This window comes from Hippopotamus amphibius, chromosome 8, assembly GCF_030028045.1.
Source record: "Hippopotamus amphibius kiboko isolate mHipAmp2 chromosome 8, mHipAmp2.hap2, whole genome shotgun sequence".
In the NCBI taxonomy this organism is placed as follows: domain Eukaryota; kingdom Metazoa; phylum Chordata; class Mammalia; order Artiodactyla; family Hippopotamidae; genus Hippopotamus; species Hippopotamus amphibius.
Window position 1 is genome coordinate 72773819 of NC_080193.1, and position 15274 is coordinate 72789092.

The 15274-nt window shown below is 45.5% G+C and overlaps 1 protein-coding gene across 1 annotated transcript; it reads right to left on the reverse strand.

Annotated features, from left to right (window-relative positions):
- Positions 1-1016: 1016 nt before the first annotated feature.
- On the reverse strand, positions 1017-3291 carry LOC130859474 (F-actin-capping protein subunit alpha-1). The gene has a single exon (XM_057746913.1). It carries the CDS (start codon positions 3281-3283, stop codon positions 2423-2425), a length of 861 nt encoding a protein of 286 aa, XP_057602896.1. The 5' UTR covers positions 3284-3291; the 3' UTR covers positions 1017-2422.
- Positions 3292-15274: the final 11983 nt, after the last annotated feature.

Genomic DNA, 15274 nt, shown 5'->3' on the forward strand with positions numbered 1-15274 from the left:
AAGGTATTATTATGCTTACTCTAAAGATGATCAAACAGAAATTCAAAGGGTCAAATGATTCTCAGACTGTATAGGTGGCCTGTGGAAGATCCAGTTTCTTGCCCAAGGCTCATTTTAGTCTGCCTCAGTTTCCCGCTGCAAGGAGTATACAGAAGGTCAACTCTCACACAAAGTCAGCTGTCACAAAGATGGGTGAAGAAATGGCCAGTTTCAGGAAAACTGAACAGGGCTGAAGATCTGGGGGCCTCCAAGAAAACAGTGGAAGGAGAGGACAATGGTTATTAGAGGGAAGCAAACCAACAACTGGCCAGTGATGACCCAGAGCCTGGGCAGGTCCAGGACTGGATGGGAAAAGCAAGGGGGCTGGGGTGCAAGTATGGGATCCACTCTGGGCCCAAGTCTGTCTCAAAGTCAAGGCTGAGGGAGACAGGCCATTCCCTGAGGTCAGAAGGGCTCCTGCAGGGTGAGGTAAATAAGGGATGCTCAGAATCACACAAGAGCCGCTGAAGACAAGCGGCCACAGCTGGTGGAGGCCCTTTAGGGTGTGCAGTGTCCTCCTTCAGGGTACGCAGGGCCATGTTTCAGCAGATAAATAGACAGCAGTGTGACTTCTAATTAAACTGGATTAATCACTGCCCAGCAGAGGCTCTCACCCCAAACAGATGCTTCCCTTTTCAGTTAGAGGAAGCTTAGCCCAGACAGTTATTTAACGTCCATGAATACCTCGATATACTGCAGGGGACGCATTTCATACAGAAAGGATGAGAGGCGAGCTGAATATTAGTGGTCACAATACATGTGCATTTTTAAACAGAAAAGGCTTCCACCAGACACTTGACCTCAAAACCCAACCCTTCAAACTTGGAAACTAAAGTGAAAATTTACTATTTTTCACTTGCTAGGGCATTTTTTTTTTTTTTTTTTTTTTTTTTTTTTTTTTTTTTAGAACAAAACAGGTATATTTCTATTGGACTACCTGATACAGAGGATAGTGTGGTATGGATGGATAGTATGAATGACAAATAATACAAATATATTTTATTTGAAATAAACAAAAATGCTTACACAGCTCAACAGGTCACCTGGAAATAAACTCTTGCTTGACTGTATTACTGAGCAAAAACAAAGCTGGAACACAAACCCTTCTTTTGACATGTATCTGGAGGAAGACACTACTTGGTTTTTAAAAAACTGACCTTCCCTTAAGGCCTGGTCATAGAAGTGTAAACAATGTAAATGAATCCACCATTACCAGCTGTCATATCATATCTATGTTACCTGTGTATTCTGAGATCACACCCGTACCTGCCAATAAACCTGGGAAGGGTTGCTATATCACAGTTACATTTGAGTTGGCAGGCAGGACTGAGGAAGAGTAATTTGGAACAAGTTTTACATCCTATTTAGAACAAATCACTAGTATTCCTTTAAATAACAGGTTACAATAGAAAGATACTGCCTGAAAGTTATCCTTTTCACTTTGGTTCATTTTTAGTTTTTGTGATTAACATAGTTGTTTGATTCATTCGCTTATAGTACAATCCTGCCACAAAGTATTAAAGCACAAGATACCTATTATTCCTTCAACATCTGTATTTTTTCAAGTTTTATACTCTACTATATCCCTAGTATGTCAGCAGTTTTTGAATATTAAAAAAATAATAATAAATGGGTAAAACTCTTCTAAAAACGCACATCTATAACTATAATGGATACTAGATGGGAAGGAGACAATGAGGGAAGGGAAAAAAGCAAACACGTTCATGTGTAGGGAATGTGGTTCAAGTCTTTGGATTTAAAAACAACTTCCCCAGAGAAGCTGGCTATAATGGAATTTCCAGAAAACTTCCTTTGCCTCCAAAAAAGGACCTGAAAAGCCCCAATCCAAAAGTTTGAAATGATAGTTATGAGATGTTAAAAATGAAGATCAAAACAATTGGAGGGAGAAGGATGAATGTGTCTTCCATTCAGCTACAGTTTGTAACTCAGCCTCTTCAGCTGTTGGTTGATCAGTAAAAACCACTGAAGTACCAGAAGTGCTTTGAAGGATGGGGTAGAAAAGTACTGAACATATTACCTGTCTATGTCAGTAACAGGGCTTCATGGCTAGGAAAATTTTCTAAACAGTAAAATGACTCCACGATAGATATCTCTCTCCATCTTTAAATGTGGCAGAATTGAAAAAAGAAAAAAAAAAAAAAGATTTACAAGTAGATATAGTGAAAACAGAAAATTACAAGACAGAAAACACAAAAGAATCAAGACAATGCTATAGGTTCAACAGTATTCCATGAGGCTAGAAAACCTGTTAACTTTGAAAGCCCTAGCAAAATATCACTCTTGTTTATAAATCACTTATTTATCATATGACCACACACTGAATCCTTTCTTTCCATGTACTGAAGAATCCTACATTCAGCCGTTAAGCATTCTGCATTTCTTTGCCAATCTTGTAGCTGAGTATCTTGTTCCAGTCGATTTTGGTGCGGGTTACTGGAAGTTGCCGACGCAAGGCCTTGAACGTGGTGTCTGACATTGTTTGATAGTTTTCACTAATTGCTGTCTGATACTCATTTTCTGCATGCTCTATGATTTTAATAAACTCCTTGGCAGTTTGGACTTCATTCGAAACAGTTACTGAATCCTGTACATCTTTATGACTAACCAACTGAACATTGCCATCTTCATAATAGTGAACCTGAATCTTAAGTACTCCAACCACCTGGGCTATAGATGGTGTGATGGTAAACTTCCATTCTGATCTCCAACGACCATTCCAGAAGTTTTTAGGCTGAAACTGGTGGCTTTCAATACACGCAATAATGGTCTGTTGCCCATCTATAGTTTTAGCATAAACAGTACAGAAGCCGTTGGAATAATGATCTTTCACATAGGCCCTTAAAGCACTGTCACAGGATTCTCTCCAAGACTTCAGACCTCCATCTACTTCCTCTGGCTGGGGGTCACTTGCTTCTTTCCGTAAGTGATCAAACTTAAAGGAAATTTTGTTTCTTGGATCTAAAAATCTGCTATTGCCCAGGTCACCGTGTTCTGTAATTAAGACCTGATCTTCATATCCTTCTATCTTCACAGGTGTGAACTGATCCATGTTATACTGGGCAAATGCATGTGCTGCCCCTTCCCTGAGGAGGTTGTCATTATTAAGTAGTAGCCGGACATCGTTGAACACTTCATTAAATTCCCCTGGGGGTGCGTGAGTGATGAATTTAGCAGCTATGCGTACCTTCTCCTCATCCGACACCCGATCCTCGAAGTCGGCCATCTTGGGCTGCTCTGTAGGGCATTTTTTTTAAAAAAAGAAGAGGGCATTGACTCATTGCTGGCAAATGTTCTAAAGAGCCTGTCAATTAATCCAGCGCCCCTCCCCCCCCGCCTGATGGATTAGGGGGAAGTGACAGATGGCATCTGTGTCGACTTCAGCAGAGCTTTTGATTCTGTTCCACATGATCTACTCATCAAACCCAAAATAAACAGGCCTCCGCCCCACAGCTTGGAGGAGGCATGAAGGGGCCAGCATATTTGCTTCAGAGTCTTATCAGCAGCCCAACCTTAGTCGGGGCCTCCCCAGGGAGGGGTATAAGGCAGACCCTGGTGGCAGGGCCTTTGTCTCCCTCTGGGCCTCTCGAGGAACCTAAGGGTAGTTGTGAGGGGTAAGCAGGGAGAGGGAAAGCCAGACTCCCCCAGGAGGGCTGGCCTGGGAGACGTTTCCTGGAAACTGTGTAGGCACAGACCTGCTTCAGTTTGAGCCTGGGGACTGCTTTGGGATGGAGTGCAGCCACAACCCCAAGCCTGTATCTGGAGGGACGTGGCTCAGTGGGAGGCAGACACTGCAGGGAGCTGGGGAGACCCTGTCTGGGTGGGGGTGGGGGGGTCAGTGACCTCATCACTCATGCTGTTTCATTAAGTGCTTAATTAAGGGGTTTGGGGGGAAAGAAGGGAGGCAGACATACCCACATCCTTTTGGGATGGCTAATTTTTGCCAGGAATTTCTCCTCCCCCAGTTCAGGGTAGGCAGCACCCGACACAGATGGAAGAGCCTGTGTGGGGTCCAGGAGCAGGGGTAAGAGCCCCAGATCACACCCCTACCCTGCCCCTGACACAGAAGTCGTGATTCTAGGGACGCAGGATGGGGCAGAGCAGGCTGTGATTGGAGGTCTGCTAGGTCATTCATTAATACTTTCAGATATTCATTCATTCCACTTGTGTCTGCTGCCATGAGGCAGTCTGGGGTGGATTTGCTGAGTTTTCCTGCAGGATCTCAAACGCTCCTGCCCAGAGAGTGAGCACAGACAGGTAAGGACATTGAGCAAGCCCAGTGGGAGACAGTGACCTCCAATGGGTCAGCAGCTCTCTAACTCTGGCTGTTATGGCCACATGGGAAGGACTCAGTGCTCCCCATCATGTCATCATCTTCCAGGGAAGCCCGGATTCAAATTTGCATGTGAAGCCCAGGGAACTTAATTATTGAAAGCTACTTCTGACCAGGTGGCCCAAACCACACCTCTCTATAAGCTCATTTGCAACCCCTGCCCTGTGGGTCCTGGGTTCAACTGGCCCACCTGGAACGCAGGTCCCCAGCATCCTACTTCACCCTCAGTTTCAGGTCACAGGTCACAGGCATCAATGCCTTTGAATACAAAATGAATGAAGAAACAGGAAGAATGTTCAGACTGTTGACCACTGACGCAGAAAAGTATCTCCCAGGACAAGAAAAGTGTCTCTCCTTCTCAGGTGCAAGGAGGAAAATGCACTATAAGCTGAAGTTTACCTGGGCAGACACATCCCTTGCTTTCAGCCCACACACGTCCCAGGACCCCCACCCCTCCAGCCACTTCTATTTCCCTGTATCCTGTGACAGGCCCTCCTCCTCTATCCAACCTTTTTTTTTTTTAATTTTTTAATTGGAGTATAGTTGATTTACAATGTTTGTTAGTTTCTGCTGTACAGCAAAGTGATTCAATTATGCACATATATATATATATAATTCTTTTACAGATTCTTTTCCATTATAGGTTATTACAAGATATTGAGTATAGTTCCCTGTGCTATAGAGTTGGTCCTTGTTTATCTATTTTACATACAGTATTGATAGTATGTATTTCTTTCCAACCTTAAATCAGACACTTAAAACTCACAGTCTGAAGTATGCTGCCCCAATATCTTTGGATCCCAACAGTGCTTTTTTCAAAAGTGAATGGATTGGCAATATTCAGAAAACGGTAAATGACATAAAAATCCAGATCTCTTAAAAACTCAAAAGGCCTGTTGACCCTTATCTGTTCCTATGGCAACAGGGGACTGAGCTGAGTAGCAGCCACCGGCCTCTCTGAGGGGCCTGGCTTTCCCAGTCCCCCAGCCCCCACCAAACCTGCTTCGCTACATGGGGGAGGGCCATGCCTGAGCTGTGTGGCCTAGTCTCTTGGTCCTTAGTTTCTTCATACGAAAAGTGGGGGTGAAGGCACATCTGGGATGATTTTGAGATGTCACCCCTGAATCACCTAGAGAAAGGCCTGAGCACAGGAACACACAGGGAGGGGCCCATGAGCATCTAAACTTGGAGCGCCTACTTGAGGATTTGAGAGTCTGAGGCTGGCCTTCCTCCTTCCTCTCCTCCCTTTGCAGGCTTCCCTCCAGATGTCAGCCAAGACTTGCTCACCATGGCTTACATCATGTCTTCACGCTGACAAGTTCCACATGTGTATCTCTGGCCCGAGGTTTGAGTGTGAATTTCCCTGATTCTTTGGCGTAGCCACCCCTGCTTCCAACATCTCCCTTGGACGGCTCAAAGCCGCTTCTCGCAGAAATCCCACCCTCCAGCCTCCTCCTGATCCCTTTCAGAGCAGATTCCTTCATGTCTGGTGCTCAAGCCTGTCTGCCAGCCAGTAACCACATCTGTCCTCTCCATCTCTTACACACACCTGCCACCTGCCTGCTCCTGGTCCTCCTGCACCACCCATTCCACTGAGGGCTCCCATTCATGCTCACCTCCGCTCACCTGCAACAGAGCTTCAGCCTCCTGCTGGCTCTTCCCCTCCACCCTGGGCCTCCTTGCTCTGTACGCAGCATCCCAAGGGACCCTACAAAAAGGCCAGTCTGACAGGGATTGTGTCTCAGCTAAAGGCCTTTAGAGATTTCCCATTGCTGTAGGATAAACACACCTGTCCTCACATGTTCTCAGCCCCTGTGTGCTCCGGGTCCCACCCATTTGAGGACCAGAGCTCTCCTTTGCTCACCATATGGGCCAGGCTCTTTCACAAGCTTTCCTGTCTCCTGGGAATTCTTGTTCCTTCCTGGCTGACACCAGTCCTCCTAGAAGTCTCCGTGTGAACATCCCTTCCTAGGAAGCCTTTCCTGCCCCGTTATGACTTTCCAAGCACGCCTTCCTTCCCTCAAGCCACTTCCCACAATTGTACCCAAAGAGCAACCTGTGTGATTGGGACTGTTTGCCTTCCTGCTGGGCTGGGAAGGCCCCGTGGGCATGGAGCAGTCTGCCTATTCACCACCAAACCACCAATGCTGCTCACAAGTACCTGAGGAGCAGAATAATTAATGCAAATATCAAATAAAAGTGCTGTGCAGAAAAATGTCAGTGGCTCCCATTGATCACCTGCTGAAACCTCAGATGGATCTCGATGTTGGCAGTGTTATGAGTGAAGGGTCCGGGACGTCCCTGGTGGGGCAGTGCTTAAAAATCCGCCTGCCAGTTCAGGGGACACAGGTTTGATCTCTGGTTGGGGAAGATCCCACATGCTGGGGAGCAACTAAGCCCCCAAGCCACAACTACTGAGCCTGCGCTCTAGAGCCCGTGCTCCACAGTAAGAGAAGCCACCACAATGAGAAGCCCACACACTGCAACGAAGAGTAGCCCTCACTCTCCACAGCTAGAGAAAAAGCCGGCGTGCAGCAACAAAGACCAAACACAGCCAAAAAATTAATTAAGTAAGTAAGTAAATAAACCTTAAAAAAAAAAACAGTCAGCTGACAGCTGAAACACTCTAGTTGTGCAGTTTTGGGGTTTTTTTTGCAAATACTATTTGAAATACAGGTAGGCTGGAAAAGCTCTACCTTCTGGAGGAGTAATGCAATTTACATCCTTTTCTCTTTATAGTTTTTTTTTTAATTTATTATTTTTATACAATTTTAAAGGTTACACTCCATTTACAGTTATTACAAAATACTGGCTCTGTTCCCCACGTTATACAACACATCCTTGCACCCATCGTACACTCAATACTTTGTACCTCCCACCCCTCCACACCCCTATATTGCCCTCCCCCATACTGGTAACCACTAGTTTGTTCCCTACATCTGTGAATCTGCTTCTTTTTTGGTTATATTCACTAGTTTATTGTATCATACAGTATGTTTGTTTCTCTGCCTGACTTATTTCACTTAGCATAATACCCTTGAAGTCCATTCATGTTGCTGCAAATGGCAAAATTTCATTCTTTTATATATATATACATATATATCTCACATCTTCTTTATCCATTCTTCTATTGATGGACACTTAGGTTGCTTCTATATCTTGGCGATTGTAAATAATGCTATTATGAACATGGGAGTACATGTATCTTTTCAAATTAGTCTTTCTGTTTTGGGCTTGGTTTTTTTTTTTTTTTTTGCTTTTTTTTCTGTTGTTGTTAAATATATATATATATTTAAAACATATATACACACACACACACACACACACACACACACACACACACCCAGGAGTGGAATTGATGGGTCATATGGTAACTCTATTTTTAGTTTTTTGAGAAACCTCCATAGTGTTTTCCACAATGCCTACACCAATTTACATTTCCACCAACAGTGCATGAGGCTTCCCTTTTTTCCACATCCTCACCAGCATTCCTTATTTGTGTTCTTTTTGATGATGGCCCTTCTAACAGTGAGGTGATACCTCACTTTGGTTTTGATTCACAAGGCGCTGCTGTTATTTCCACTGAAGTTTCTGGGACCCTGGTCCTCTTCACCCTCACACTCTGTCAGGCCCACAGTCCATGTGCTCTGGAGAATTCGGTGTCAAGGGAGCTTCAGGTGAGGAGCACAAGGGCGGGAGCAGGACAGGCCAGCCTGCGCAGTGGCTGCATGCGAGTCTGCCTGCTGTCAGGGGACCACAGACGCTCCCGTGTTCTCCAGCTCCTTCAGCAAAGCAGGAGAAAAGGCAGCTGACTTCTGCCTGGGAGACGTCAAAATGCTTTCCAGCCTTAAGCTTCTGTGATTTTAAAATATCTTGGGCTCAATAGCCAGAACTCAAAAGAGGGATCAGGATTGGGGGTGGGAACGCTCACAGTGGGATCAAGCAGGGTCCTGGAATCAGATAGAAAACAGCTGACTAAGGGAAAAGCCTTGGGAGGTTGGGAAGCCCTGCTGGGACCCCACTTAAGAGGAAATGAAGCCCAGGGAAATTATTTAATGCCGGTATTTCCTAATAGTGATGGTTTGCTTCTTTGAAAGGCCCCCTGAGCCAAAATCATTGCATCGTTCTGCATTTAAAAAGGGGGGATGGTTGCAGCGGTGTCTGCTCTGCCTCACGATGACCCTCTGAGGCCTGTCCCCCTCCAGCCGCATCTCTAGAGCTGGGAAGGGGGTGCGACATTCTGAAAAGCAAACTCAACTTGGAGGGGCTCAACGTGAAGGGAATACCCCCAGTGCAGGAGAGAAGACTGATGACTGTACCAAACACGAGATCCCCTTGCCTTCCTTGCTGGTGTCCCGGAGGAAGGAACCAAGAAGTGAGGGGACCTGATGCCCTTTCTGTGACATCCCTGGGCTGTGCTTCTGTCTCAGGCTGGAGAGCGGAGTCTCGTGACCCAACTTGTCTGGCAGCAAACAGTGTTGCACACGCCACCAAAGCAGAGGCAGGAGGGAGGTGGCCTGTCCCCACCTGGGGGGCTTGCACTCCTCACAGATGTGCCTGGGGATGACCCGCAGACAGTAGTGCAGGGCACCTCCTCTGCACTGACCTAGGTGGTCACTGCCGATGTTGGAGGATGAGCCTTGAGGCACCAGATGCTCCCTGGAGACGGTCCGCCGCAGGCGGGTGCTGGCCGTGCTCAGCCTCAGAGCGAGCAGTCCCCCACCCAGGAGATCACCATGCCCGGGGGGCTGTGCGAACGCCCCAGTTCCAGGTACACCCCCGCCGCCACCATACGGGGGGATTTGACCAAATCTCCACTTCTTGGTGGCTCTGCTTGCCAAAGGGAAACTTAAAGGTCACTTGAGGTCATAGCCGAGGCGGTGAAAGGCTGTTTGGGGATGACATTGGAAGAAGGAATAAATGCTCTTTTCAAAAGAGCAAAGTCCCAACTTTCGTGTTTACCATTATGACACCTGGGCATGAACAGCCACGTCTTTGTTTACATGTTGTCAGCTACAAAGTTACTTTCACATTTCCCTTCTCAGCCTCCCTTTGTCACCGCCCTATCCCCTGCCACCCAGAGCCCTCAGGCCTGTCCCACTTCCTCCACATGCTCCTCTTTGAGGGGCCCATCCTGCAGGGCAAATCCCAAGTCCACCCCCTGGACCCCTGCCCGTCAGCCCACCAGCCCCCCACATGACTTCCTTTGCTTCTGGACACTCACCTCTACGCCCCACACTTACTTGTGTGTCGATTCGTTGGTTTGCTAATTAGAAAATGACCCTAAAAATAATCCAACCCAACCTCTTCATTGTAGAGAGAAAGGCAGCGAGTATTAGACAAAGTAAATCCCATTCAGGCTCAAGGCAGAAATTTAACAGAAGAATGAAAATAGACCCCTACCCTCCTGTTGCCTCCTACCATGCCGTGACAGAACCATCTGACTAGCTCAAGCTCACCGTTAATTAACTGGGTAAGGGGCTTCAGCAAATTTTTTTTTATTATTGAAGTATAGTTCATTTACAATATTGTATTCACTTTAGGTATACAGCAAAGTGATTCAGTTATATGCATATATACATATATATATATATATACATATTCTTTTTCAGATGCTTTTCCCTTATAGGTTACTGCAAGATATTGAGAATGGCTCCCTGTGCTAAGCAGTACGTCCCTGTTGTTCATCTATTTTATATACAGTGATGTATATCTGTTAATCCCAAACTCCTAATTTATCCCTCCCCCCCCCCCCACCCTTTCCCCTTTGGTAACCATAAGTTTGTTTCCTATGTCTGTGAGTCTATTTCTGTTTTGTAAATAAGTTCATTTGGCAGATTGTTTTTTAAATAGAAGGAATAAAGAAACACTTCCACATAAATGCAGTTACAGCCAAGATTTCAGAGAAATGTTTAAATTTGGGGGCAGAGTGGTCTTGGGATCCAAGAAGTGTCCTTTTGCAGCCCTGCCCACTCCCCAACTCCCCCAGCCCACTGCTCAGGCGCCAGGTTCTCAGGTGGAGACCCTACCAGGAGGATGGACCATTCACCAGAGTTCGTTCACTCATTTCTCGTGACCCTCACCCTCTTGCGAGTCCCAGGGCCTCTAAGTTATGGGACGTGCAGGGCCCCAGCATGTCGGACGCCACCAGTGCCCACCTGTGTGGCCCTGCCACGTCACCATCCTCCCTAAGCTGAGTTTCCCCTGGAAGGAGAGTAAGGAGGCCAGGCCTGCCTCTCACCCAGGTGTCTGAAGAATTGGCGAGATACTGACCATAACGGTGAAACTATAATGCTTTCCACCCATCAGGCAAGGTGAGGTCATGTGACAGCACTGTTCCTAGTCATAGAAATAAATAAAAAGGCACTAATATCCTCCTCTCTTGATGGAATGGTGCTCTATGCTTTGATCTTAGAAAAGTGTCAGCAGATGATTTCAAGATGCCAAAACAGTGCAGAGAGACATAATCAACAATTTTCCTTTTTTGTAACACAATAGTTTTTTTTTAAGTGAATTAACTGATTTCCTTCCATATTTGAAGGAACTGAATCTTTAGTATTGGGCTGATCTAATAGAGATCCAAAGAAAATATGAGATTGAAGAGATAAAAAAACAACAAATAAAACAGCAGCGAGGAAAAGAACCCAGGGCAGACGGACAGACAGTTACTGAGGTAACAGGGACAGCACAGGCCTGGAATGTGAATGGCTAGGGGAAGCGCATCTGCAGGTAATGAGGTCCTCACTTCAAGGTGAACGCAAAAGGCCCTTCGAGGGCAGCCACGAACTCAGGCTCCCCCCTGGGATGCCAGTTGCTTTTGTGAATTCCCTGGAAATAATAAGGTTAGTGAACTCCAAGTGAGGAGCATGAGAAACCAGTTACGGACTCTGCCAGTTATTTGAGATGTCTGATGTCTCATCTAGCACATTCCTTCCTAAGTCTGTAGGCACCAAGGGTCTGAGTGGCACATTTCAGCTGGTCACACCCCAGGACCTCCTATATCAGGTAAAATAAGAACATTGGTGATGAAGACACTCACCTGTCAAGCTCTGTTTGCAGTGAACATCATCCAAGGGAAACAGCTGCGGTGGCCTTTCAGCCAACAGAGATGTCGTTTACTGCAAAACGATGGCAGCAGACTGAGATGCATGCTCGCGCGTGTCTCAGAACAGAGGAAGTGCATGTATACAGTGGGGACGTTCTTGTTTCAGCTAAATTTTTACTTCACTAGAAAACCTTGTGTTATGGTTAGTGCAAGAACATATCCACAAAGATTCAGGAGATCTGGGGATTCTAGAATCAGCTCCATCGCTGGAGAAAGCTGGTCCCATCCCTCCCCTTCATGATTCCTCGTCTGGAACAGCAGGGGCCTCCTTTGGCTCCAAGTTCTCAAGTGGATGCCGACCCATTCTACCAGCACAGTGCTCCTCCTGGACCACTCTGTCAGTTCTGGCCTATTCCTTTCTTCACTTTATAAATCAATTTTCTTTCCATTGTATCTTTGGAGAGACAGGTTTCTGCCTGGTCTCAACTTTACGTCTTTCCAAGAAACAAGATTGAAACCTGCCTTTCCATTTTAGAACCCAAATGACACTCTCATTATTTGACATTCTTTGTTCTGTTGAGCTAAGAATAATTTAGGGGAGCCCAACACAGCTGATCTTAATAAAAGGACCAGGGAAACAATATTCCAAACATACGCAAAACATCAGTCATCTCTAACAAAGGAGCAGACATGCTGGTTCAGAGACCTTCCAGGCACGGCCACCCCTCACGCTGGCCTGGGGAGCTGGCGGGATTCAGCAGGCAGTGCTCAATCTTGATGGTGAGAGCTATCATCAGGATAAGGCAGAGCCCCTGCGAGCTGAGACCTGCCTGTAGTTCAGAGCTCCGCCTGTGAGTCAGGCCCCTCCTGCCTGGTTCACCGTGCCCCACCCCCCTTACCTGAAAGCTTGCACAGCCTACTGATAGGACAGATGTGCACTGGTAAAAAGTGAAGAAGCAATGCCAACCACAATTAGAAAGAGAACTTTTTCACCTTTTCCCTTTATAGCCGGGGGTGTTGGGTCCTACATACCCTCGTCTAAAGACATACAGAGATGCTACCCACTGCGCATAATACCTTTAAAGAGGATATGGTTTGGAGGAGTTACTAAAATGAATTGAATGAGGAGACGCAAACTCCTGATAATAATTTTGTGAATTTTGCACTTCATTTTTAGATCCAAAATAAAGTCATCTGGGGGTCTGTCCTCCCAACAATCAGCTTCCAACAGTTTCACGCGTTCCAATGACATTGTATCCTGAGCAGGAGTGCCAACCCACAGGCTCAGGGAGCCTTGTTCCCCTTCCAGGCTCTCCTTGGCATCACGTTCTCTGCAAAAAGCCTTCCTTGTTAGCTGGAACTTGTTAGTTGGCGATTACTAGCTCCTTGTTAATTAACCCCACCAGGGCATCTTAGACGTCACCAAATGTCAAGAAATTCCAACTTTGTGATTAAGTCACATAACTGTTCTAGAAGAAGAGAGGTGTATCTCCAAAATCTAACACTAATCCCAACAACGCCGAATGGCCAGGAGCTACTGTGCTAGCTGCTCAAATCTCTAAGAAATTGTACATCAATATAGGCAAGTAGATCTATTTTCCAGAGTTATGTCTTAGGAAGACTATTCATAAAGTTTTATAAAGCTGTCTTAGAGACAAGAAGAGGGAAAGTCACAAAGAGCTGATAGCAACAGAAAGTTGCACTAATATATTTCTTTAAATCATCTACAACCTTTGAAGATGTTATCCAGAGACCTAAGAATGATACTTAAGAATAATCTTTTAACAACAAACGTCATGCCCTGAATTGAAGCATATGTTGGTTTACCACTTTGGTGATAATATCTATGAATTCTGTAAATCATTCACATTCTTATAGTTATTATGCTGTAATAGACCACCCAGCTTGATGAATACAAGGTTTTAGCTGAAGGAAAAATAACAATTGTGGTTGGAGGCTAAATACCATTCCAGAAGTTCAGCGCTGAGGAATGTCTTCCCTGGGAAGTATGGGTACCTGAGGGTGGAGAAAGGAGAGGTCTTGGACAGCAGAAGGTCTTGTGCATACAGGCACCCTTGGCAATGACACCCAAGAGCCTCCCCATCCTCTGGGCTTGTGTGAATGTTCCATTCATCCCTATTCTTCAAGGTACTTGGCAGAAGTTCAGTGCTGAGTAGGAATCTGGGGCAAAGCACCAAAGGAATATATTTAAAGCAAATAACCTGAGAAAAACTCGGCAAGCTGCATCTTTCTGTACCTCTCTTTCTACTATTGCACTTTTTTTCAGAATGAAGGGATTTCCCCACTTTCACATCTTTGACCATGTTGTGTTTTGCTCTACTATTTTTGGCACAGAAAGAAGAATCCCCAGGCCTCATTAAATCACTGATAAACGCATGCGGCCCCACTCCTTTGTCTCCCGGCCAAAGGGGTCTGTTCTGAGGGCCTGTGTGCTGACTCAAGCATCTGCGCATGGTAATTCTCTCCCAGAGAACCGTGAATGGTCAGCAACTTCATATTTGTGGGCAAAATGAAGCGCTTAAGAAATGCCTGTAACTAATGAAGTGCAGCTGACACGCACTTCATTGTGAATAGGATGGATCGGTGATTATTTTCAAAGCATTTTTGCATTTGTGAAAGCACTGTAATTATTTTCCTTTGGTGTTTTCTGGGACAATCTTGGGATTCTTTCACATAGCTGAGGAAGTCAAGGTATTGTAATTTAGTAATCTGAAACAAATTAAAAACCAAAGCTGTAGAGGGGGAAAAAAATGAGAGAATCCTCAGCACTCGGGGCTTTAGCAAAATCTCCATTTTAAAACCACGATACAAATGAGGAGAGGCAGGAATGGTGACCCAACAGACAGGGTCAGGGTCGCAAACTGTGTGAAACTAGGTTGCAGCTCGATTTTCCCCTATCCTTACCCATGAACTTGTGTCTTTATAGTCTAACAGAGCTTTTAAAGAACTGGGTGTGTGTCCCCCAATGTAACACTGATGAAGATAAATCTCCTCCTTTCTGCTGATGACACAGTTTTATGACCATGAACTAAGAACGACCTCAAAAGATCCAACTGCAACCAGGAAGAACTACTCAAGTTGAATTACTCCAGACCTAAGGTCACTGTCTTTACAGACACTCTTCAAAACCCAATGGTCATCACTCAGTAAGTTCACAGCAATTCAACATGTTCAACTTCATTATCCCTGTGAGTTCCCCGCATCCTCAGCTGCTCCAACACATGGAAAAGAAAGGATCTTCAAGGTCTCCTGGGCCCTCCAGTGACAAGGAATGGGTAACACTTTCTCTGAAGACATCTCAGGCCTTAATCGTCTCTGAGCTCTCATTAAAGACCAGATCTAAAGTTAGAACAATTCTAAAGATGAAGAAAATCTTAGATTCTTCCTGGCACAGCCCTCCCCAAGTTGAGGACAGCAGCTTCCTCCTTCTCAGTGTTGGAAGAAGGGGATCAGTCCTGCCACCCCTGACCCTGGATTCCCAAGGGCCTGCCCTCCCCCAGCCATCTCAGACCCAAACAAGTTCCAGCTCCACATTAGGATGTCTTGGATTGAATACATGCCATCCTTCCTTTTTCCTGCTCCTCTAATATTCTTTCTTTGCATTCAGTTACAATATCTTTATTCTAAGATTCAAAGATTGGGAAATGTTTGCATTGAGTTAGAATATCATAGGCTACGTACTTGGGCCATATAAATCTCACCTCATCCAGAACCCTGTTTACTGAGTTAACTTTCATACTGTGCCCTGGCCTTTCATCAGGGTTTACTCTAAGAAAAAAGAGTCATAAGAAAACAGCTCTTGGGTTTCTTATAAAAAC